The 24,811-nt window shown below is 47.1% G+C and overlaps 1 protein-coding gene across 5 annotated transcripts in view; it reads right to left on the reverse strand.

The window, feature by feature from the left end:
• casz1 (castor zinc finger 1) overlaps positions 1-24,811 on the reverse strand; it is a 520,923-nt gene that overhangs the window by 15,176 nt on the left and 480,936 nt on the right. For 4 of the 5 annotated variants that reach the window (XM_070860582.1, XM_070860578.1, XM_070860581.1 and 1 more), the window contains 4 exons: positions 19,702-19,873; positions 17,920-18,068; positions 14,047-14,254; positions 9,057-9,293 (listed from right to left, as the gene is read on the reverse strand). In XM_070860582.1, the coding sequence (XP_070716683.1) occupies positions 9,057-9,293; positions 14,047-14,254; positions 17,920-18,068; positions 19,702-19,873 (766 nt within the window). The remainder of the gene's footprint in view (positions 1-9,056; positions 9,294-14,046; positions 14,255-17,919; positions 18,069-19,701; positions 19,874-24,811) is intronic. The other variant, XM_070860583.1, reaches the window with a different exon arrangement.

Genomic DNA, 24,811 nt, shown 5'->3' on the forward strand with positions numbered 1-24,811 from the left:
ATGATGATAATCACATCCAGGACTGAATCGTGTTCATTCTGTTAGTTGGGGTTTGTTTCTCTGAGGGTTGTAAATCTGTGGAATTCTCTGCCCCAGAGAGCTGTGGAGGCTGGGTCATTGAATATATTTAAGGTGGAGATAGACCGATTTTTGAGCAATAAGGGAGTGAAGGGTTATGGGGAGCGGGCGGGGAAGTGGAGCCGAGTCCATGATCAGATCAGCCATGATTTTATTAAATGGCGGAGCAGGCTCGAGGGGCCTGATGGCCGACTCCTGCTCCTATTTCTGATGTTCTTATGTTGCGACACCGGCTCGATGTTTGGTTGCTGCCCGATCTGCAGTGCCTGTGAAAGTGGGCGGCCCGACCTGCAGTGAGGGAAGTAATGTCAACTTCAGGTAAGTGCGATTACTTTTGCTTTTTTTTTGCGATTTACGTTGTGTTAGCGTGGGCTGTGGATTGGGAATGTTTTTGGTATTTTTTTCTCCCCAGGCCCCTCTCAAGGCCCTCCGAGGCCGGCTGTTACGCTCGGGGGATTTTCACTTGCTCAGCCGGCCTAGCGCCCTGAGAGAGGTGTGTAAGGCCTCCCTTAGTGCTCCGTCCAAGACTCAGGGCCCAGCTGCCCAATTTTGCTGACTGAGGCGCAAACTGTTTCCAGGCGCTTAGTGAGTTTAATGACCCGGGTTTAGTGAGTTTAATGAAAGGGAAGATTTCAAAGTATCCACGCAGCAACGAATAGAAGCCCATAATATTGTGGTGGGTGGCTGGGGGGGAAGGAATAACAACTGGTTCAAACAAAACCCCCAAAAAGGCAAGCGTTTGAGTTCCAAAAAACAGCTGTTGCTCGCACTGGCTCAGTTCGATTGATGTCCGATTACACCGTCACACACTGCTTTAGCGCTAGGTTCAGCCGTGGCTCAGTGGGTAGCACCCTCGCCTCCGAGTCAGCACGTTGTGGGTTCAAGTCCCACTTGAGCACAAAAAATCCAGGCTGACGCTCCCAGTGCAGTGCTGAGGAAGCGCCGCACTGTTGGAGGTGCCGTCTTTCGGATGGGAAGTTAAACCGAGGCCCCACCTGCTCTCTCAGGTGGAGGTAAAAGATCCTGTGGCACTATTTCGAAGAAGAGCAGGGGAGTTATCCCCGGTGTCCTGGCCAATACATTTTTTTTAATGTGTTTTGCGCTGAACCCGTAGTGACCCCGCCAGAGAAAGCTGGCGTGTAGAGCTGTCCCGACAATGGTGAGGGAAGCAATGACTGCATGAGGTAAGTGTGATTGGTTTTATTTCTTTTTGCGATTTAAGTTTATTTGATGTAATATAGAGGGAATGTTTTTTGTGTATTTTGTTCCAATTTTGTTATTTGCAGGGAGGCCTCTCGGGGCACTCCGAAGCTCGGGATATTCAGTTGCTCACACGGCCTAACACCCTGAGATAAGTGTGGAACGCTTCTCTGAACGCTCCGCCCCACTCTCAGGACCCAGCTGCTCACGCAAACCGTTTCCCGGCGCTAAATTTATCCAACGCTCGACATTAACGTCTCAAAAAATCGTCAACCTAATTTCCAGCCCCAGGTGTCTTAAGCGCAGTAAAATATGACCCTGGGTTACGGGAGTAATTGATTGTATCACTGAACGCTTCAGGTTACTTCTGTTGCCAAAGGCAAATACTTTCAGAAAATTTTAATCATTTATGAAATGATAGCAAAGCTCACATGCTTTCTCCCTCTGCCATAAACACAAGTAACAATAACTCACTCTCACATTTGCATAACATTTGCAAAAGGTTTCAATGCCTTTTGTATTTAACTATTGGCCCAGAAATCCCGATGTGTACGGACGTACGGGATGTGTACGGACTGTGTACGGTGTGTACAGTGTGTACGGACCCGGGAAGACATCGCAAAAGCTGGTTTTCAGCGTACAATGCGCATGCGCTGAAAAACGGCTTTTCCGATCTGTCACGCTGGAGCCTGATAGATCTTCCATATCTCTACATCCAGGACATTCGCATGGGCAGGATTGTGACCTTTACCCATATCTTGCCCAGTGAATGTCCTGAAAACTCTTGCGCCTGATAAAGGCAGTTGCATAGCCCACTTTTGCAGGCGTAAGAGTTTTAAAATACACAAAAACAAAATAAAACATAATTTTAAAAACCTTTTTTTAAAAATCGGAAAAAATATATATTTTTTTATAATACATTAATAACTAATTTAAACTAATAAAAATGTGGTTATTTTTTCTATTTTTTATTTGTGTTTTGTGTGTTTGGGGGGGTTTCTCAATCATCGTAATGGGAACACTCCAACTTACGGAGTTCCCATTATTATGAATGAGAAACAGATGGTAGAAAGGTAAAAAGCAATAGTGGAAGGCCGAGAAAACAAAGGCAAGAAACAAAAAGGGCCACACTACATCATAATTATAAAAGAACAAAGGGTGTTAAAAAAACAAGCCTGAAGGCTTTGTGTCTTAATACAAGGAGTATCCGTAATAAGGTGGATGAATAAACTGTGCAAATAGATGTTAACAGATATGATGTGATTGAGATTACAGAGACGTGGCTCCAGGATGATCAGGGCTGGGAACTCAACATCCAGGGGTATTCAACATTCAGGAAGGATAGAATAAAAGGAAAAGGAGGTGGGGTAGCATTGCTGGTTAAAGAGGAGATTAATGCAATAGTTAGGAAGGACATTAGCTTGGATGATGTGGAATCTATATGGCTAGAGCTGCAGAACACCAAAGGGCAAAAAACGTTAGTGGGAGTTGTGTACAGAGCTCCAAACAGTAGTAGTGATGTTGGGGAGGGCATCAAACAGGAAATTAGGGGTGTATGGAATAAAGGTGCAGCAGTTATAATGGGTGACTTTAATATAGATTGGGCTAACCAAACTGGAAGCAATACGGTGGAGGAGGATTTCCTGGAGTGCATAAGGGATGGTTTTCTAGACCAATATGTCGAGGAACCAACTGGGGGGGGGAGGCCATCTTAGACTGGGTGTTGTGTAATGAGAGAGGATTAATTAGCAATCTCGTTGTGCGAGGCCCCTTGGGGAAGAGTGACCATAATATGGTGGAATTCTACATTAGGATAGAGAATGAAACAGTTAATTCAGAGACCAAGGTCCAGAACTTAAAGAGGGTAACTTTGAAGGTATGAGGCGTGAATTGGCTAGGATAGATTGGCGAATGATACTTAAGGGGTTGACAGTGGATGGGCAATGGCAGACATTTAGAGACCGCATGGATGAACTACAACAATTGTACATCCCGGTCTGGCATAAAAATAAAAAAGGGAAGGTGGCTCAACCGTGGCTATCTAGGGAAATCAGGGATAGTATTAAAGTCAAGGAAGTGGCATACATATTGGCCAGAAATAGCAGCGAACCCGGGGACTGGGAGAAATTTAGAACTCAGCAGAGGAGGACAAAGGGTTTGATTAGGGCAGGGAAAATAGAGTACGAGAGGAAGCTTGCAGGGAACATTAAAACGGACTGCAAAAGCTTCTATAGATATGTAAAGAGAAAAAGGTTAGTAAAGACAAACGTAGGTCCCCTGCAGTCAGAATCAGGGTAAGTCATAACGGGTAACAAAGAAATGGCAGACTAATTGAACAAGTACTATGGTTCGGTATTCACTAAGGAGGACACAAACAACTTTCCGGATATGAAAGGGGTCAGAAGGTCTAGTAAGAAGGAGGAACTGAGGGAAATCCTTATTAGTCGGGAAATTGTGTTGGGGAAATTGATGGGATTGAAGGCCGATAAATCCCCAGGGCCTGATGGGCTGCATCCCAGAGTACTTAAGGAGGTGGCCTTGGAAATAGCGGATGCATTGACAGTCATTTTCCAGCATTTCATAGACTCTGGATCAATTCCTAAGGAGTGGAGGGTAGCCAATGTAACCCCACTTTTTAAAAAAGGAGGGAGAGAAAACAGGGAATTATAGACCGGTCAGCCTGACATCGGTAGTGGGTAAAATGATGGAATCAATTATTAAGGATGTCATAGCAGCGCATTTAGAAAGAGGTGACATGATAGGTCCATGTCAGCATGGATTTGTGAAAGGGAAATCATGCTTGACAAATCTTCTGGAATTTTTTGAGGATGTTTCCACTAGAGTGGACAAGGGAGAACCAGTTGATGTGGTGTATTTGGACTTTCAGAAGGCTTTCGACAAGGTCCCACACAAAAGATTAATGTGCAAATTTAAAGCACATGGGATTGGGGGTAGTGTGCTGACGTGGATTGAGAACTGCTTGGCAGACAGGAAGCAAAGAGTAGGAGTAAATAGGTACTTTTCAGAATGGCAGACAGTGGCTAGTGGGGTACCGCAAGGTTCTGTGCTGGGGCCCCAGCTGTTTACATTGTACATTAATGATTTAGGCGAGGGGATTAAATGTAGTATCTCCAAATTTGCAGATGACATTAAGTTGGGTGGCAGTGTGAGCTGTGAGGAGGATGCTTTGAGGCTGCCGAGTGACTTGGATAGTTTAGGTGAGTGGGCAAATGCATGGCAGATGACGTATAATGTGGATAAATGTGAGGTTATCCACTTTGGTGGTAAAAACAGAGCGTCAGACTATTGTCTGAATGGTGACAGATTAGGAAAAGGGGAGGTGCAACGAGACCTGGGTGTCATGGTACATCACTCATTGAAGGTTGGCATGCAGGTACAGCAGGCGGTTAAGAAAGCAAATAGCATATTGGCCTTCATAGCGAGGGGATTTGAGTACAGGGGCAGGGAGGTGTTACTACAGTTGTACAGGGCCTTGGTGAGGCCACACCTGGAGTATTGTGTACGGTTTTGGTCTCCTAAGTTGAGGAAGGACATTCTTGCTATTGAGGGAGTGCAGTGAAGGTTCACCAGACTGATTCCCGGGATGGCGGGACTGACATATCAAGAAAGACTGGATCAACTGGGCTTGTATTCACTGGAGTTCAGAAGAATGAGAGGGGACCTCATCGAAACGTTTAACATTCTGATGGGTTTAGACAGGTTAGATGCAGGAAGAATGTTCCCAATGTTGGGGAAGTCCAGAACCAGGGGTCACAGTCTAAGGATAAGGAGTAAGCCATTTAGGATCGAGATGAGGAGAAACTTCTTCACCCAGAGAGTGGCGAACCTGTGGAATTCTCTAGCACAGAAAGTTGTTGAGGCCAATTCACTAAATATATTCAAAAAGGAGTTAGATGTAGTCCTTACTATTAGGTGGATCAAGGGATATGGCAAGAAAGCAGGAATGGGGTACTGAAGTTGCATGTTCAGCTATGAACTCATTGAATGGTGGTGCAGGCCCGAAGGGCCGAATGGCCTACTCTTGCACCTATTTTCTATGTTTCTAACATACTTTACCTGATTGGCTGCCCAGAGCCATGTGACTGCAGCAACAGCCCTGTGTATGTCCCGGCGTGCACGTGCTGTGATACGCAGTCAGTGGAGGCCTCGGGACCGGGAACTCGCGTGGGCGCAGCAGGAACAGGTAGGTGCGCATCTTTTAAAAACTTTTTTACCCGATCGCCCGCAGGAAGCAGCCGACAGAAATTTCTGTGCCATTATTGTGATTCGGCATCAGCAGCTAATTTTGGTTAGTTTTGTCATGAACACCACAAATGGCTTCATTTATCACACAAGAGGTTTGAGTGTATGCCAGGATGTTTCTGCTGTGATGCTGGGGGCTGATGTGCACATTCAGTAAACACACAGCATCACACCAAAACTCGTTTGGTTCCCGGTGGTATTTTCTGTCTTTCTCCACCGTGTTTCAACATTCTCCCTCCCCTCCTTTCCCCCTCTCCTGAGCATCACTAAAAAAGATTATCTGGTCATGATCATATTGCTGTTTGTGGGAGCTTGCTGTGCGCAAATTGGTTGCATATAAACACTACAAATGCAAAACGAGTGTGCATACAATTACTGTGGATGTGACGTCACACTATTGAAGTGCATTCAGATACGGTTTATAAATAATACAACAATGCTGTTCAGTCCATTGCCCAGAAACTGTGATTCTGTCTAATGGTACAATTACGCATATATTCCAATGAATATGGTTCTAGTCTATTCGGGGACGAGGTTCATGAACGTTTCCGGGGGAGTCAGTCTTTGAGACCGATAGATTTTTGGATATTAAGGGAATCAAAGGATATGGAGACAGTGCAGGAAAGTGGAGTTGAGGTCGAAGATCAGCCGTGATCTTATTGAATGGCGGAGCAGGCTCGAGGGGCCGAATGGCTGACTCCTGCTCCTAATTCTTATGTTCTTATGACACAGTACCTACCTCATCTGGGGCCTGGCCCCGGCCAATGGGAACGTATGGTCACCCTAAATTATCTCCAGTTGATTTTGTGAAGAAACTTCCCCTCGGCTGCATTGGGTGCCGGGGAGATGCTCTGGGTTATATTGTGGAGTGGTGTTGTCATTGTAGCGTTGATGTTGCTGTACAATAGACACCTCAAGTCTCTGGAGAAATACCACCAACGATGTCTCCGCAAGATCCTACAAATCCCCTGGGAGGACAGACGCACCAACATTAGCGTCCTTGACCAGGCCAACATCCCCAGCATTGAAGCACTGACCACACTCGATCAGCTCCGCTGGGCAGGCCACATTGTTCGCATGCCAGACACGAGACTCCCAAAGCAAGCGCTCTACTTGGAGCTCCTTCATGGCAAATGAGCCAAAGGTGGGCAGTGGAAACGTTACAAGGACACCCTCAAAGCCTCCCTGATAAAGTGCAACATCGCCACCGACACCTGGGAGTCCCTGGCCAAAAATCGCCCTAAGTGGAGGAAGTGCATCCGGGAGGGCGCTGAGCACCTCGAGTCTCATCGCCGAGAGCATGCAGAAACCAAGCTCAGGCAGCGGAAAGAGCGTGCGGCAAACTAGTCCCACCCTTCCCTCAATGACCATCTGCCCCACCTGTGACAGGGACTGTGGTTCTCGTATTAGACTGTTCAGTCACCTAAGGACTCATGTTAAGAGTGGAAGCAAGTCTTCCTCGATTCCGAGGGACTGCCTACGATGACGATGATGTTGCTGCGGACTAGCCCGTGTTGCTCATGTTAATTTGTGCGGTAACCCACACACTTTAAACCGTGTGAGAGGTTTCATTTATCATTTCCTCCTCAACATCCAAATGAAAAATGTTGGCCCTTGTCGAACGGTGTCTAACATTTCACGAAGATCGCAAAGTTAAGCAGAGATGATGGAGCCCATTTTTTCCCCATCCAGCTCACCTTTCCATAGAAACCAGAAATCCTCGCCACATTTAACAAGTACTTGGGTGTGCACTTGAAGTGCTGTAATCTACAGGGCTATGGACCAAGAGCTGGAAAATGGGATTAGGCTGGATAGCTCTTTGTCGGCCGGCACAGACGCGATGGGCCGAAATGGCCTCCTTCCGTGCTGTAAATGTCTCTGATTCTACCCACAGTACAGGAACAGAAGTAGACGATTCACTTTAATCCCTTTGTAACAAAAGCTAACATACCATTTGCTTTCCTAATTGCTTGCTGTACCTGCAGGTTAACTTTCTGTGATTCATGTCCCTCTGAATGCAAACATTTCCCAGTCTCTCACCATTCAACAAATATTCTGCTTTTTTATTTTTCCTACCAAAGTGGATAACTTCACCCTTCCCCACATTGTATTCCATTTGCCATGTTCTTGCCCACTCAGTCAACCTGTCTATATCTCTCTGCAGCCTCTTTGCATCCTCCTCACAACTTACTTTCCCACCTAACTTTGTATCATTGGATATGTTACACTCAGTCCCTTCATTAATACAGGAGATGGAGTTAGGTCACAGATAAGCCGTGATCTTATTCAATGGCAGAACAGGATCGAGGGGCTGAACAGCCTCCTCCTGTTCCTGTGTTTCCTTCAGCAAACCGGCATTTCCAGCTCACCCTTTTCAATACGCTATTAAACTGAATGCCACTGATTTGTGGCCATGCGGTAACTAGGGGTTACATAAGAACATAAGAAATAGGAGCGGGAGTAGGCCATTTGGCCCCTCATTCAATAAGATCATGGCTGATCTGGTCTTGGCCTCAACTCCACTTCCCCGCCCACTCCCCATAATCCTTGCCTCCTTTATCGTTTAAAAATCGGTCTATCTCCACCCTAAATATATTCAATGACCCAGCCTCCACAGCTCTCTGGGGAAGAGAATTCCAAAGATTCACGACCCTCTCAGAGAAGAAATACCTCCTCATTTCTGTTTTAAATGGGCGAGCCCTTATTCTGAAACTATGCCCCCTAGTTCTAGATTCCCCCATGAGGGGAAACATCCTCTCTGCATCTACCTTGTCAAGCCCCCTCAGAATCTTATATGTTTCAATAAGATCACCTCTCATTCTTCTAAACTCCAATGAGTATAGGCCCAACCTTTCTTCACAAGACAACCCCTTCATCTCAGGAATCAACCTAGTGAACCTTTTCTGAACTGCCTCCAGTGCAAATATACTAGGTCCGTACAGCAGAGCAGGTGTCCAGTCGTCTTGGTTAACCCTTGCCACTGGACCAAGACCTAGCTCTGTCAAGCCCGTGTGGTGGCTGGTGTGCAACGGTCACCACACGTTAAAAAAATCCACACACAGGCATCTTCCACCCTTCAACATGTAGTTCGGGACCTGGAATATTAGGTCCTTCATTGAAACACCTGCGAACTCATCCTTTTTTGGTGTGGAAGCAAGTCTCCTCGATACGAGGGACTGCCTAATACTATCTTGTATCCCTTCTTAAATATGGAGACCAAAACTGGATGCAGTACTCCAGGTGTGGCCTCACCAACGCCCTGTACAGTTGTAGCAGGAGTGGGCTGAGCCAGACCAACATTAGCACTGATGGACCTCTCCCCACCAAAAGGCCCTTTTAGTATCCCGATGGGTTTGGCCACACGTCGCCCAGGGAGCGTCCGCTCTCTCTGTTTCATTTCATTCTCTCTCTCGCCCGAAACAATGATCAAAAAACACATTCTACCACATTTTCACCATGAACAGCGGATCTCTTCGGCGGTTCCGCTGAAGTGGTTAAACCTTGTCTGCATGTACCTGCGGCATCCTGCACTATTGGAGTGTCACTTTTAATGATTGGACTGAGGCCGGGCGAGCTGGTCGGTATGACAACATTCCTGGTGGATCCGAGGGTTGCGCTGAGTAGAGAGTATGAGAGACAGGATGGAGAGAGGAGGTATGGTAGTGAAGGAGGGGTAGATCTGAGCAGGGCTTGTGGGAAGGATGGAGATGGTGCATTGTGGACAGCGTCAGCAGCAGTAGCAACCAGGCAGCCTAAAAGAATATTCAGAAAAGCAGAAGGAAAAACAAAACAAAACTGAAATGAAATCGCAGCCAAGCACCACAGTGAAAAAGATGAAAATGGAGAAGCAGTAAAAACGGTTAACTTAAACTAATAACAGTAAGAACAATGCAAGTTATACAGCTGTTGTGGATCGTGGGAACCTCCTGCCTGTTATATTTCTGTCTTCTTTTGGGGATCTTAATGCATTAAAATATACAGATCTTTCTTTCATAATATCCATTCAGGTTTCTTTCTCTCTCTCTCACGTTAGTTAGGGAATCGGGCGAGAAAGTGGAGTTGAGGTCGAAGATCAGCCGCGATCTCATCAAATGGAGGAGCAGGCTCGAGGGGCCGAATGGCCGACTCCTGTTTCTGATGTGAGGTGGTGAAAATGGTGAGCGGGTTGACTTGTCACGAACAGGCTACCAAAATGGAGCCCTGTCCTTGGCCAAGCCACGTCTCAGACATCTGCTCCTTTCATCCCATAACCTCCGGCATCATCCTGCGTTCCGTGTCTCGGGAGGACTCCGGTTTACTGACTGGATTAAGGAGGCGGCAAGTTCTCGGCATTCCTGGATCACGGACACCAGATGGTGGTAATCCAGTTCCACCCATTGCAGACTGCCAAAGCAACACATCAGGGAATCCGGCCTGGGTTTAGTGGCTCCATCATGTTAACCTATCCATCTCTTTCAAAATTCTCATCCTGGTTTACAAATCCCTCCATGGCCTTGCCCCTCCCGATCTCTGTAATCTCCTCCCGCCCCACAAAGCCCCCCATGATGTCTGCATTCCTCTAATTCTTCCCTCTTGAGCAGCCCTGATTATAATCGCTCCACCATCAATGGACGTACAAACATAGAAAATAGGTGGAGCAGTAGGCCATTCGGCCCTTCGAGCCTGCACCACCATTCAATAAGATCATGGCTGATCATTCACCTCAGTACCCCTTTCCTGCTTTCTCTTCATACCTCTTGATCCCTTTAGCCATAAGGGCCATATCTACCTCCCTCTTGAATATATCCAATGAACTGGCATCAACAACTCTCTGCGGTAGGGAATTCCACAGGTTAACAATTCTCTGAGTGAAGAAGTTTCTCCTCATCTCAGTCCTAAATGGCTTACCCCTTATCCTTAGACTATGTTCCCTGGTTCTGGACTTCCCCAACATCGAGAACATTCTTCCTGCATCTAACCTGTCCAGTCCCGTCAGAATTTTATATGTTTCTATGATATCCCCTCTCATCCTTCTAAACTCCAGTGAATACAGGCCCAGTCGATCTAGTCTCTCCTCATATGTCAGTCCTGTCATCCCGGGAATCAGTCTGGTGAACCTTTGCTGCACTCCCTCAATAGCAAGAACGTCCTTCCTCAAATTAGGAGACCAAAACTGAGCACAATATTCCAGGTGAATCTTCACCAAGGTCCTGTACAACTGTAGTATGACCTCCCTGCTCCTATACTCAAATCCCCAAGCTATGAAGGCCAAGGTACCATTTGCCTTCTTCACCGCCTGCTGTACCTGTATGCTAACTTTCAATGACTGATGAACTATGACACCCAGGTCTCATTGCACCTCCCCTTTTCCTAATCTGCCGCGATTCAGATAATATTCTGCCTTCGTGTTTTTGCCACCAAAGTGGATAATCTCACATTTATCCACATTATACTGCATCTGCCATGCATTTGCCCACTCACCTAACCTGTCCAAGTCACCCTGCAGCCTCTTAGCATCCTCCTCACAGCTCACATCACCACCCAGCTTAGTGTCATCTGCAAACTTGGAGATATTACATTCAATTCCTTCATCTAAATCATTGATGTATATTGTAAATAGCTGGGATCCCAGCACTGAACCTTGCGGCACCCCACTACTCACTGCCTGCCATTCTGAAAAGGATCCGTTTATCCCGACTCTCTGCTTCCTGTCTGCCAACCAGTTCTCTATCCACGTCAGTACATTACTCCCAATACCATGTGGTTTAATTTTGCACACCAATCTCTTGTGTGGGACATTGTCAAAAGCTTTTTGAAAGTCCAAGTACACCACGATCCACTGGTTCTCCCTTGTCCACTCTACTAGTTACATCCTCAAAAAATTCTAGAAGATTTGTCAAGCATGATTTCCCTTTCATAAATCCATGCTGACTTGGACCGATCCTGTCACTGCTTTCCAAATGCACTGCTATTTCATCTTTAATAATTGGTTCCAACATTTTCCCCACTACTGATGTCAGACTAACCGGTCTATAATTACCCGTTTTCTCTCTCCCTCCTTTCTTAAAAAGTGGTGTTACATTAGCTACCCTCCAGTCCATAGGAACTGATCCAGAGTCGATAGACTGTTGGAAAATGAGTACCAATGCATCCACTATTTCTAGGGCCACTTCCTTAATACTCTGGGTTGCAGACTATCAAGCCCCGGGGATTTATTGGCCTTCAATCCCATCAATTTCCCTAACACCATTTCCCGCCAAATAAGGATTTCCTTCAGTTCCTCCTTCTCACTAGACCCTCGGTCCCCTAGTATTTCTGGAAGGTTATTTGAGTCTTCCTTCGTGAAGACAGAACCAAAAGTATTGTTCAACTGGTCTGCCATTTCTTTGTTCCCCATTATAAATTCACCTGAATCTGACTGCAAGGGATCTATGTTTGTCTTCACTAATCTTTTTCTCTTCACATATCTATAGAAGCTTTTGCAGTCAGTTTTTATGTTTCCAGCAAGCTTCCTCTCGTACTCTATTTTCCCCCTCCTAATTAAACACTTTGTCCTCCTCTGCTGGATTCTAAATTTCTCCCAGTCCTCAGGTTTGCTGCTTTTTCTGGCCAAGTTATATGCCTCTTCCTTGGATTTAACACTATCCTTAATTTCCCTTGTCAGCCACGGCTGAGCCACCTTCCCTGTTTTATTTTTTTAAAATTTTTTTTAATTTTTAATTTATTCGTTGCCAATCTTTCCAATTCTTTGTCAGATCATCTTGTCAGATTACAAACGCCAGCGGTCACCTTGCACACATCAAGGATCACTCTGCGCCAATGCTCTTAGCCAAAAGGCCTAGAGCCACTGCACCGTTCCTGGAAGTACTGCAATACCAGGTTCGTGCCATGGAGGTGGGTGTATGCCCCCACCCACCTCCTGTTTTATTTTTACTCCAGACAGGGATGTACAATTGTTGAAGTTCATCCATGTGATCTTTAAATGTTTGCCATTGCCTATCCACCGTCAACCCTAAGTATCATTTGCCAGTCTATTCTAGCCAATTCACGTCTCATATCATCGAAGTTACCTTTCCTCAAGTTCAGGACCCTAGTCTCTGAATTAACTGTGTCACCCTCCATCTTAATAAAGAATTCTACCATATTATGGTCACTCTTCCCCAAGGGGCCTCGCACAACAAGATTGCTAATTAGTCCTTTCTCATTACACATCACCCAGTCTAGGATGGCCAGCTCTCTAGTTGGTTCCTCGACATATTGGTCTAGAAAACCATCCCTAATACACTCCAGGAAATCCTCCTCCACCGTATTGCTACCAGTTTGGTTAGCCCAATCTATATGTAGATTAAAGTCGCCCATGATAACTGCTGTACCTTTATTGCACGCATCCCTAATTTCTTGTTTGATGCTGTCCCCAACCTCACTACTTCAGCTGCTTGGGCCCCAAGCTCTGGAACTCCCTCCCTAAACCTCTCCACCTCTCTACCTCTCTTTCCTCCTTCAAGACGCTCCTTAAAACCTACCTCTTTGAGTAAGCTTTTGGTCACCTGCCCTAATTTCTACTTATGTGGCTCGGTGTCAAATTTATCTGTTTTATCTTTTGGGACATTTTACTACGTTAAAGGCGCTATATAATTACAAGTTATTTTATTCCAGATTTCAGCATCCGTAGTAATTTGCTTTTGGAATAAAAGTTGCTGTTGTTGTATTTATCTTTAGGCACTTTGCAACCTTCCAGACTCACTATCAAGTTCAACCATTTTAGATCATAATCACTGCTCCCATTTTTTCAGACAGCAGATAATAATTCTGCTGTTCATTTTATCTCCTGCCTCCTCCCCCACATCACAGACCTTCCCTTTTGTTCTTTCCTCCCCTCCCCCTTTCCTGCCCCTACACTTGCTTAAAAACCTGTTCCATCTCTAACCTGTTCCGGTTCTGACGAAGGGTCATCGACCTGAAACGTTAACTCTGTCTCTCTCGCTCCGCAGAAGCTGCCTGACCTGCTGAGTATTTCCAGGATTCTCGGATCATATTGCATCTATTGACCTGTCTTACTTATCGGGATTAGGGGCGAAGAAGCGGCGAGAGATTGTAGAGGGACGTGATCAGGGCCCAGGAGAGGTGTGAGTTTGGGGCCCAGAAGAGGCAAGGGCCCAGGGGCAGCACGGGCCAGCCCACACTGCGAGATGTGTGCGCACTAGGTCCGTGCAGCAGAGCTGGTCTCCAGTCGTCTTGTGGTTAATCCTTGCCACCGGACCAAGACCTAGCTCTGCGAAGCCCGTGTGGTGGCTGGTGTGCAACGGCCACCACACGTTACAAAAATCCACGCACAGGCATCTTCCGCCCTTCAAGATTTAGCTCGGGATCTGGAATATTAGGTCCTTTTTTGACGTGGAAGCAAGACATCCTCGATTCGAGGGACCACCTATGATGATGAGTGTTGTTCCGGTAACATGCTACATACACCGATACAAGTAGGGTGTGGGAGCTGCCCCGCTCAACAGTACGTTACAGAAGCCTCACCTGCTGCACTACTTTCATTTCCGACAGGAGTGCTGGTACAGCTTCGGTCTGGCACGGACGACTCAGACGAAAGGCCGGTGGGGCTCGTGCCCGCTGGGTAGTCCATGTACTCATCGGTCTCCGTGTCCATCAGGTTCGCCGTCGAGGTCATAGCCGAGGAGCCGGTAGCAGCAGACATGTTTCCCATGGCGTCGTCATTCCTGGGACCCTGCAGGGGGAGTGGGGGAGAAAAACGGAGTCAAGATGGCGGAAAGTCAAACGCGGTCAGCTTTACTCGCCTCGGGGCAGAACATGGGCGACCTCAGGAATGAACATAGGAGTAGGTCATTCGGCCCCTCGAGCCTTCTCCGCCATTCAGTAAGATCATGTCTGACCTTCGACCTCAACTCCACTTTCCTGCATTATCCCCATATCCCTTGATTCCCTTAATATCCAAAATCTATCGATCTCTGTCTTGAATATACTCAACGACTGAGCCTCCACAGCCCTCTGGGGCAGGGAATTCCAAAGATTCACCACCCTCTGAGTGAAGACATTTCTCCTCATCTCAGTCCTAAATTTCCTACCCCATATCCTGAGACTGTGACCCCTTGTTCTAGATTTCCCAGCCAGGGGAAACATCCTCCCCACATCTACCCTGTCAAGCCCTAAACTCTAGAGAATATAGGCCTAGTCTGCTCCATCTCTCCTCATAGGACAATTCCCCATCCCAGGAATCAGTCTGGTGAACCTTTGTTGCACTCCCTCAATGGCAAGTATATCCTTCCTTAGGTAAGGCAACCAGAACTGTACACGGTGAGGGCCGGGGATCTCCTGGGAGCTGGTCCCAATCCGCCCTAACTCCGCTGGGAACCTCGCTCATCTGCCGCGAGGAAATCCCCAGCCACGGTCACTGGGCACATCAACGCTCATCCCTCAGTACTCAAGTCTCCCAATACAGCACCAACCGTATGTCAATGTCCCGAACGATTCTGCCGCTGTGACCTTGCCCGGCACAGCATGCATCATGATCAAAGACACGTCTCGGAACATTCACCGGGAATAACCAAGCCATTGGTAGTTTAGCTCGATCATCCTCCATTATTCGCAGAGTAAAGTCATTGGGGGAGAAATTCGTATCGTTTGCGTCTGCCGTTGGCGCTGAACGACGTGTGGCCCGGGGCTGCTACCGACCCCTGTGAAATTACGCGGGAGTTTAGTTGAGGCGCTAATCGGTAGCACCCGGCTCCTGCCGGTAGCACCGACGATGACATCATCAGCGCGCCCAGCGACCCGATTTCGGCCCGCAGCAAAAGTTCGGTAGCGCCCCCGTGAGGCCGCCGCAGGCGTTGTCTGTGCCAGCCTCGCGGGGTCGCGAACTGGGGTTCAGTCCGCTCGCGGGGCGAGAATTAAAGGGGATGTGCGGCGCCAACATACCGGTCGGGGCCTTGCCCCCCTGCAATCCCAGGGTCCGTGCCGCCATGTTGCAGCCCGGCACTCCGCTGCTGCCACGGTTCTCCGCGTAGCGCTGGAAAATTCCCGCGGTTTGTGTCCCTGTCCAGCCCCCGAGAGGAATGCAGCGCGCGGCATTGCGTTCCACTTCCTCTAGGGGGCCGAATTTCGTTGCCAGGGCGGGACTTCTGCCTAGATTTATGTTTTCCAGTCCCTGGAGTGGACTTGAACTCACAACCTTCTGACTCAAGAGGCAGGAGTGCTGGCCACTGAGCCACGACTGACGCACTCTGCCATTTGTCTGCTCAATTGTACATCCTATCTCGATCCTCCCGTAAATCCTTTGTTGTATCCACTGTCTATACAGCTCATAGTTTGTCTAATTATCTTTAAACGCCCCATTAGCGCCAATGGCATAAAATCCCAGTTGGAGGCACTCATCTGAGGTGGGGCACGGCACATGTTGCTGGTACAGGGTGAAGGGGAGCTTTACTCTGGAGCTAACCACACAACACTCCCGCCAGAGGATGGATGGACCACACTCAACCAGCTCTGCTGGGCGGGCCACATCGCCCGCATGCCCGACACGAGACTCCCTAAGTAAGTGCTCTACTCAGAACTCCTTCACGGCAAGCGAGCCCCAGATGGGCAAAGGAAATGCTTCAAGGACACTCTCAAAGCCTCCTTGATAACAGAAAACAGAGAGTCGGGATAAATGGGTCATTTTCCAGTTAGGAAACAGTAACTAGTGGGGTGCAGCAGGGATCGGTGTTGGGGCCTCAACTATTTACAATCTATATTAATGACTTAGATGAAGGGACCGAGTGTAATGTAGCCATGTTTGCTGATGATATAAAGATGGGTGGGAAAGCAAATTGTGAGGAGGACACAAAAAATCTTCAAAGGGATATAGACAGGCTAAGTGAGTGGGCAAAAATTTGGCAGATGGAGTATAATGTGGGAAATGTGAGGTTATCCACTTTGGCAGAAATAATAGAAAAGCAAATTATAATTTAAATGGAGAAAAATTGCAAAGTGCTGCAGTTCAGAGGGACCTGGGGGTCCTTGTGCATGAAACACAAAAAGTTAGTATGCAGGTACAGCAAGTAATCAGGAAGGTAAATGGAATGTTGGCCTTTATTGCAAGGGGGATAGAGTATAAAAGCAGAGAAGTCCTGCTACAAATGTATTGGTGAGGCCACACCTAGAGTACTGCGTACAGTTTTGGTCTCCGTATTTAAGGAAGGATATACTTACATTGGAGGCTATTCAGAAAAGGTTCACTAGGTTGATTCCGAAGATGAGGGGGTTGAATTATGAAGATAGGTTGAGTCTATACTCATTGGAGTTCAGAAGAATGAGAGGTGATCTTATCGAAACATACAAGATAATGAAGGGACTCGACAAGGTGGATGCAGAGAGGATATTTCCACTCATCAGGGAAACTAAAACTAGGGGACATAGCCTCAGAATAAGGGGGCACCCATTTAAAACTGAGATGAGGAGGAATTTCTTCTCTCAGAGGGTTGTAAATCTATGGAATTCTCTGCCCCAGAGAGCTGTGGAGGCTGGATCATTGAATATAATTAAGGCGGAGATAGACAGATTTTTGTGCCATAAGGGAATAAAGGGTTATGGGGACTGGGCAGGGAAGTGGAGCTGAGTCCATGATCAGATCAGCCATGATCTTATTAACTGCAGGCTCGAGGGGCCAAATGGCTGACTCCTGCTCCTATTTCTTGTGCTCTTATGTAAAGTGCAACATCCCCACTGACACCTGGGAGTCCCTGATCCAAGACTGCCATAAGTGGAGGAAGAGCATCTGGGAGGGCACTGAGCACCTCGAGTCTCAACGCCGAGAGCATGCAGAAAACAAGTGCAGGCAGCAGAAGGAGCGTGCGGCAAACCAGACTCCTCACCCTCCCTTTCCTCCAACCACTGTCTGTCCCACCTGTGACGGAGACTGTAATTCTCGTATTGGACTGTTCAGCCACCTGAGAACTCACTTTTGGAGTGGAAGCAAGTCTTCCTCGATTTCGAGGGACTGCCTATGATGACGACTCCCGCCAGGGCCTGAGAGTACTTGATGCCGACACTGGGTTTAACCTTGAAGCCGCACAAAATTCACAAGAAAGAAAGCAACATGTTTGAATTATGAGTTTCAGAATTAGTTTCAAAGAATTCTCCAAAGCGGGAAAAGCAGGGGGTGGGGGGGCCGGGTACAGGCAATGTTCCCGTGGCCTGGAGACCCCACGCAGGCCGCCCGCCAGCCTCGCATCTGAAAAACCGTGCGTGCGCGGCAATATGAATGGTCCGCGCAGCCTGTTAAAGGGAACGCGCCCCCCTGCCCGCCCCCCAAAAATAAGAAGGAACGTTGGTGCGTGGTTCTCTAATTAAACAAATGAGTCGGGTTGTGATTTATCCGGATAAATCGAAAATTACCTGAGTCGGAAGCTTGTCAAAGTTTTTACCCAGCATCCTCCTCATGTGCTTGCGGGAATGTGAGGTCATCTGGTGCTTGAGCAGGAAGGAAAAATGGCACCCATCTCGAATGCAGTGAAAGTGGCTGTTTACCTGATTGTACTTGCAGCCTGCGGAGAGAGAAGGAAAAAAAACCCAGAATAAATAAATATATAAATGCTGCAATGCTACTAATGTTCGACTAATATCTGAAGAGTGGAAACAGTATCGGGGGTGGGCAGGTACCGGCTCGCCATGTTGCCGTGGTCGCACATTACCACATTACCTCGCTCGACCCGCCTCTCACAGAGTGAAGCACGCTGGAGTTGAGCAAATGACAGAAAGTTACAGAATCTTAGGCCTCTGCAAGCCGATATTCCAGGTATGTTTACGGCGGTTGCCGTGAATACCGTGGCCCAATTATCACTGAGCCTCACACGTGACAGTGGGAGGAAGCTTTGCGGTGTTTACAGGATCGTGCTGTGTAATTGTCGAAGATAAATTGACATTCTTTGAAAAAACCAAATTCTATTGTGCTGGGAATAATTGGCAAGAATTGCATTTGTCACCCTCTCCCCGAGTAGTCGACATTTGTTTCTCTGCCCTCTGACAATTTCCTTTCTCCTGCGTTCTGAGCTAATCAGAAAAATGATCTTTGTTGGGGTGGAAACAGTTTGTATTTTTCAATCAAACCCAGCTTGTAAAAGCTGTGGTAAATCAGCCGTCAGCTTTGTAATTGGCCTCGAGTTTAATTAATAAGATACTGAATTTAGCACAAGCATATTCATAAAGGTATTAGGAGCAGAGATCATATAAAGCTGCTGTGGAAAGGGCCTGTCTTTCAATCAAACTTAGCCGGTTATAGCTGCGAGCCACAGTATAGCAGACAATACCTGTTTTTTTGGTATTAAGCTTCTCTGAAAAGACAAACTAAGTGCAAGGATTTTTCTGTCCCTGTACTCCTCCTCCTGTAAACATCAATGAACATAATTCCCCCCCCCGCCCTCCCACATTTTCTCTGTATCTCTCCCTGAGCCCAGCTACAAGCTCCTTCAGGACAACGGATTATCCTGGAGTTTCTAGGGATTAATGAGTAATGTCCCGGTCACTGAACCCGGGAGAAAAAAAAATCATGGGGCACGTTAAAAAAAAAACAATGTCTGTTTTTCACTCTATTTGATAATCGCTCCTGTGAAACATAGAAAATAGGAGCAGTAGTAGGCCATTCGGCCCTTCGAGGCTGCACCGCCATTCAATATGATCATGGCTGATCCTCTATCTCAACACTATATTCCCGCGTTTTCCCCCATACCCCTTGATGCCTTTTGTTTCTAGAAATCTATCTATCGTCCTCTTAAATATATTCAGTGACTCGGCCTCCACAGCCTTCTGTGGTAGAGAATTCCACAGGTTCACCACCCTCTGTGTGAAAGCATTTCTCCTCATCTCGGTCCTAAATTTCCTACCCTGTATCCTGAGACTGTGACCCCTTGTTCTAGACTTCCCAGCCAGGGGATACATCCTCCCCGCATCCAGTCTGTCTAACCCCGCCAGAATTTTATACATTTCAATGAGATCACCTCTCATTCTTCTAAACACTAGTAAATACAGGCCCAGTCGACCCAATCTCTCCTCATATGACAGTGCTGCCATCCCTGGAATCAGTCTATGAAGCGCCTTGGGACTTTTTACTGCAAGTGAATAAATGCAAGTTGTTGTCATTGAATAAGTCCTTTCTGCTCGCGCTGCCCGTCTCCTGTTTACCTAGCCGGCCACATTCTTCCCGTTTGGTGAAGTACTTGAATCCATTAGCGGCCCGGCGCTCCGCCTTCTCATGCTTCTTGACGTGCCAGGGGAGCTTGGTGGTGATGTTCGTCACAAAGTTACAGAATGGTCGTAAACAGTGGTAGTGCCCCCTCATCCGGAACTCACAGTGCTGCAATGGAACAAAAGGTGCTATAACATCGATCGCAGCACAGTTTGGAATATGACAGCAACATGTGAGTGCATTCCCCCCAATTAAACTCCTCTTCTACGAACATAAGAAATAGGAGCAGGAGTCGGCCATTTGGCCCCTCGAGCCTGCTCCGCCATTCAATGAGATCATGGCTGATCTGATCTTGGGCTCAACTCCACTTCCCTGCCCGCTCCCCATAACTCTCCACTCCTTTATCGTTCCAAAATCTATCTCCACCTTAAATGTATTCAATGACCCAGCCTTCACAGCTCTCTGGGGCAGAGAATTCCACAGATTTACCACCCTCAGAGAAGAAATTCCTCCTCAGCTCAGTTTTAAATGTGCGACCCCTTATTCTGAAACTATGCCCCCTAGTTCTAGATTCCCCCAGGAGGGAAAACATCCTTCGATAAGATCACCTCTCATTCTTCTAAACTCCAATGAGTACAGGCCCAATTTGCTCAACCTTTCTTCATAAGTCAACCCCCTCATCTCCGGAATCAACCTCGTGAACCTTCTCTGAATAGCCTCCAATGCAAGTATATCCCTCCTTAAATACGGAGACCAAAACCACACACAGTACTCCAGGTGTGGCCTCACCAATACCCTGTACAGTTGTAGCAGGAATTCCATGCTTTTATACTCTATTCCCCTTGCAATATCCCTTGATTCCCCATAACTCCAAAAATCTATTGATCTCAGCCTTGAATATACTCCATGACACAGTATTCACAATCCTTGGGGTAGAGAATTCCAAAGTTTCACAACCAATGTTCCCATTAATTTTTTTTTGGGTGGGCGGCCCTGTTAAGGGGCCGTGCGGCCCATTCAAGATACAACACATGCGGGGTTTTTCCTATTTCAAAGCCGGTGAGGTAGCTGCATGGGGGCTGCAGAGCTTGAAGGGAACATTGTTCACAACCCTCTGAGTGAAGACATTCCTCCTCATCTTGGTCCTGAACAGCCAACTCCTTATCCTGAGACTATGCTCCCTAGATCTAGACTCTCTGCGTCCCATTCAATTGAGCAGGAAGATGCCATTCCAGCCACTGGGAACGACTGACTAGCCTTGGATTAAATGTTTGGGCCAGCCTTCACACTGAACCCATACCCGTGTAACGTAGACTGTCGAAGTGAGGTAATGTGGTGCCACACTGTTACGCGGGGTATTGGAGCGTCTGAATGATGACAAGAGGCAAAGACAAGACAAGGTCATTTGGCCCATCTAACGCCCACCTCTCTAACATCCAAACTTGTCATTCAGCCCCTCAGCCATCCCTGTGAGCAGGAAGTTAGAAACAGACAGATTAAGTGAGTGGGAAAAACTGCGGCAAATGCAGTTCAATGTGGGGAAGTGAGAGGTCGTCCACCTTGAATCCAAGAACGACAAATCAGGTTTTTTTCTTCATGGTGAGAATCTAGGAATTGTGGAGCAGAGAGATTTAGGTGTCCATGTACATAAATCACTAAAAGCTAGTGGTCAGGTACAAAAAGTTACCAACATTACAACAGTGGCTACACACCAGATGTACTTCATTGGCTGTAAAGCGCTATGAGACGTCCGGTGGACGTGAAAGGCGCTATATAAATGCAAGTCTTTCTTTCAAAAAAGATAATGGAATGTTGGCCTTTATCTCAAAAGGACTGGAATACAAAGGGGAGGAAGGGATGCTTCAGGTGTAGAGAGCCTGGGTCAGACCCCATCGCGAGGACTGTGTTTAGTTCTGTGCCCTGCCCCTCAGGAAGAATATATTGGACATGGATGGGGTACAGCGCAGATTCCCCAGAATGGTACCATGCTTAAAGGGTCAAATTATAAAGGCAGACTGCATAAATCATAGAAATTTACAGCACACAAGGCGGCGATTCGGCCCATTGTGTCCGTGCTGGATCGTATTCCCTTGAGTTTACACAGTTGACGGGTGACCTAATTGGGGTATTTAAAATTATTAAAGGATTCGATAGGGTAGATGTGGAGAAACTATTCCCTCTGGTGGGGGAATCCAGAACAAGGGGGCGTCATCTTAAAATTAGAGCCAAGCCGTTCAGGAGTGCTATCAGGAAGGACTTTTTCACACAAAGGCTAGTGAAAACCTGGAACTCTCTCCCCCAAAAAGTTGTGAATGCTGGCTCAATTGAAATTTTCAAGACTGTGATCGACAGATTTAGGTGTAATGTAGGCACGCGCACAGGTGTCCCTGGAGATGGAGCACGCGGCATCCAGCGGTACGCTTGCAGCCTTCCGTGAGAGGTAGGTGTCTGACGGACTGGAGTGCATCATCACCCCCGGCAACCAAATTTTAATTTGATTTAAGTTTACTGTTCAAAGTCTAATTTGTTTAAGTTTGTCGGTTTTAATGCCCCCCTTTAATCAGGGGGCACTTGATTTATAGGTTCTACCAAAAATAGTTGTAGAGCTGTTGCACTGTGAGTGGCTTAGCCAGTCACGTGATGTTCACAAGACTCAATAAAACTCCAGCCCAGTTGGGTCCAGGTCCTCCACGATGAGCCTGGTGGATGAACTGGTCGGGTTCAGTTTGATTGTTAAACCTTTGCTAATAAACCAATGAGTTCTTTACAGCAAATGTGTAGCTGTGAATGCTTCAGCAAAGAACCCATGAAGCAAATATACTCAATTAGGCAAAGGTACCAACGGATGGGGATCAAAGTCAGGTACATGGAGTTGAGGTACAGATCACCCACGATCTAACTGAATGACGCAACAAGCTCGAGGGGCTGAATAGACGACTCGCGATCCCATAATTTATGATTAACTCCGATGGTTTCATTTGAAATTTACAAATTGTGTTGGTTTCCGTGACTTCCGATGGAATCATTGCCACCAACTTTGAATACAGATTTGAATATCAAACCAAAAACAAAGCTTTCACTGGAAACTGGGTAACTTTCTCTGACTTGTTAGTTATCTCCTGACTATTATTTGATTGCCAACTGTAACATTCAGATCTGGCAGCTACTCAATCTGATCTCAATAGTTACATTGCCCAAGGGATTCAAGTCTTAATCAGCTGATGCCAACCAGACATGTAGGGGGATAGGGTAGCACAGCGGTTATGTTATCGGACCAGTAATCCCGAGGCCTGGACTAATAATCTGGAGACACAAGTTCAAATCCCACCAAGGCAGCTGGGGAATTTAAATTCAATTAATTAAATAAATTTGGAATAAGAAGCTAGTATCAGTGATGGTGACCATGAAACTACTGGATTGTCATTAAAGATCCATCTGGTTCACTAATGTCCTTTAGGGAAGGAAATCTGCTGCCCTTACCCGGTCTGGCCTATATGTGACTCCAGACCCACAGCAATGTGGTTGACTTGTAACTGTCCCCTGAAATGGCCCACTCAGTCATATTCAAGATGGTGGTTCACAGGGGCAATTAGGGATGGTCAATAAATGCTGGCCTTGCTGGTGATGGCAAAATGTTCAGTCACCTCCTGATCCACCATTACATAGTATATAAGGCACAGAAACAGCCCATGCTGGTGTTTATGCTCCTCCTGTCTTTCCTCATCTAAATCTATCAGCATAACCCTCTATTCCCTTCTCTCCCATATGCTTGTCTAGCCTCCCCTTAAATGCCTCTATACTATTCGTCTCAACCACTCCCTGCAGTAGTGAGTTCCACATTCTCACCACTCTCTGGGTAAAGAAGTTCCTTTTGGATTTCTTGGTGACTATCTTATATTGATGGCCTCTAGTTATGCTCTTCCCCACAAGTGGAAACATTCTCTCGGTATCCACTCTATCAAAACCTTTCATCATTTTAAAGACCTCTATTAGGCTACCCCTCAGCCTTCTTTTTTTCCAAGAGAAAAGAGACCCAGCCTGTTCATCCTTTCCTGGTATGTATACCCTCGCATTTCTGGTATCATCCTTGTAAATCTTCTCTGCCCCCTCTCCAGTGCCTCAATATCCTTTTTTCTAATATGGCGACCAGAACTGTACGCAGTGCTCTAAGTGTGGTCTAACCAAGGTTCAATACAGGTTTAGCATAACTTCCCTGCTCAATGCTCAAAGACCATTTGTAGCACATGGGATGAGAACAAGTCACCCAGCCCAGACTGGGAGTGAAGCTGGGACATACTCGGTGTTGCCTCCACCCTTCCAGTGAACACGGGTAAGCTAGCTCTTGGAGATCCTGCTGATTTCTGAAGTGCCGTCTTTAAACTCTCTCCAGCCTGCCTTTAATCTAAATAGCACCGATAGCTATTCCCCTTAGGCCACATCCCATTTATAGCTCAGCTCGCAATTGCAAGAGGTTCTAGATTTACAGCTGTTCCAATTCAAGCCAAACTCCAGCAATCTGTTAACACTGGTCGTTAATGCAGAATAAAACCTTACACCAGCTGGTGGGATTTTCTCTGAGATTGAATCAGACTAAAGAAAAAAAAACACTCCTGTGAGTTTGTGTTAATCGCCCCCCTCAAACGGACAAGCCGTCATTGATTGTGAGGCTCTGTTGGGGGCTCGTGGTGTGGAGCCTGACTAGATTTGTGCGTAGGCAGCGGAATTGGGGCCACTGTGTTGTCGCCCTACCTCCGACCTGTGTGTGCGTCCAGCAAGGCTCTGTGGCAGCTATAACTAGAGCTGGAGTGTCGGGCCCTGGAACACCGTGGGCTGCCCCGACCTGTGCGAGAACACCACCGCAGGTCGGGGCTATAAACAGAGCTGTAGCGCTGGGCCCTGGAACACCGTGGCGGAGGTGTGGCAAATGAGGGTACGGGGCCCAGAAGAGCCGAGGGCCCAGGGGCAGCCCACACTGCGATATGTGCGCGCACGAGGTCCGTGCAGTAGAGCAGGTCTCCAGTTGTCCTGGTTAACCCTTGCCACTGGATAAAGACCTAGCTCTGTCAAGCCCGTGTGGTGGCTGGTGTGCGACGGTCACCACACGGT

This window comes from Pristiophorus japonicus, chromosome 18 (genome assembly GCF_044704955.1).
Source record: "Pristiophorus japonicus isolate sPriJap1 chromosome 18, sPriJap1.hap1, whole genome shotgun sequence".
NCBI lineage: Eukaryota > Metazoa > Chordata > Chondrichthyes > Pristiophoridae > Pristiophorus > Pristiophorus japonicus.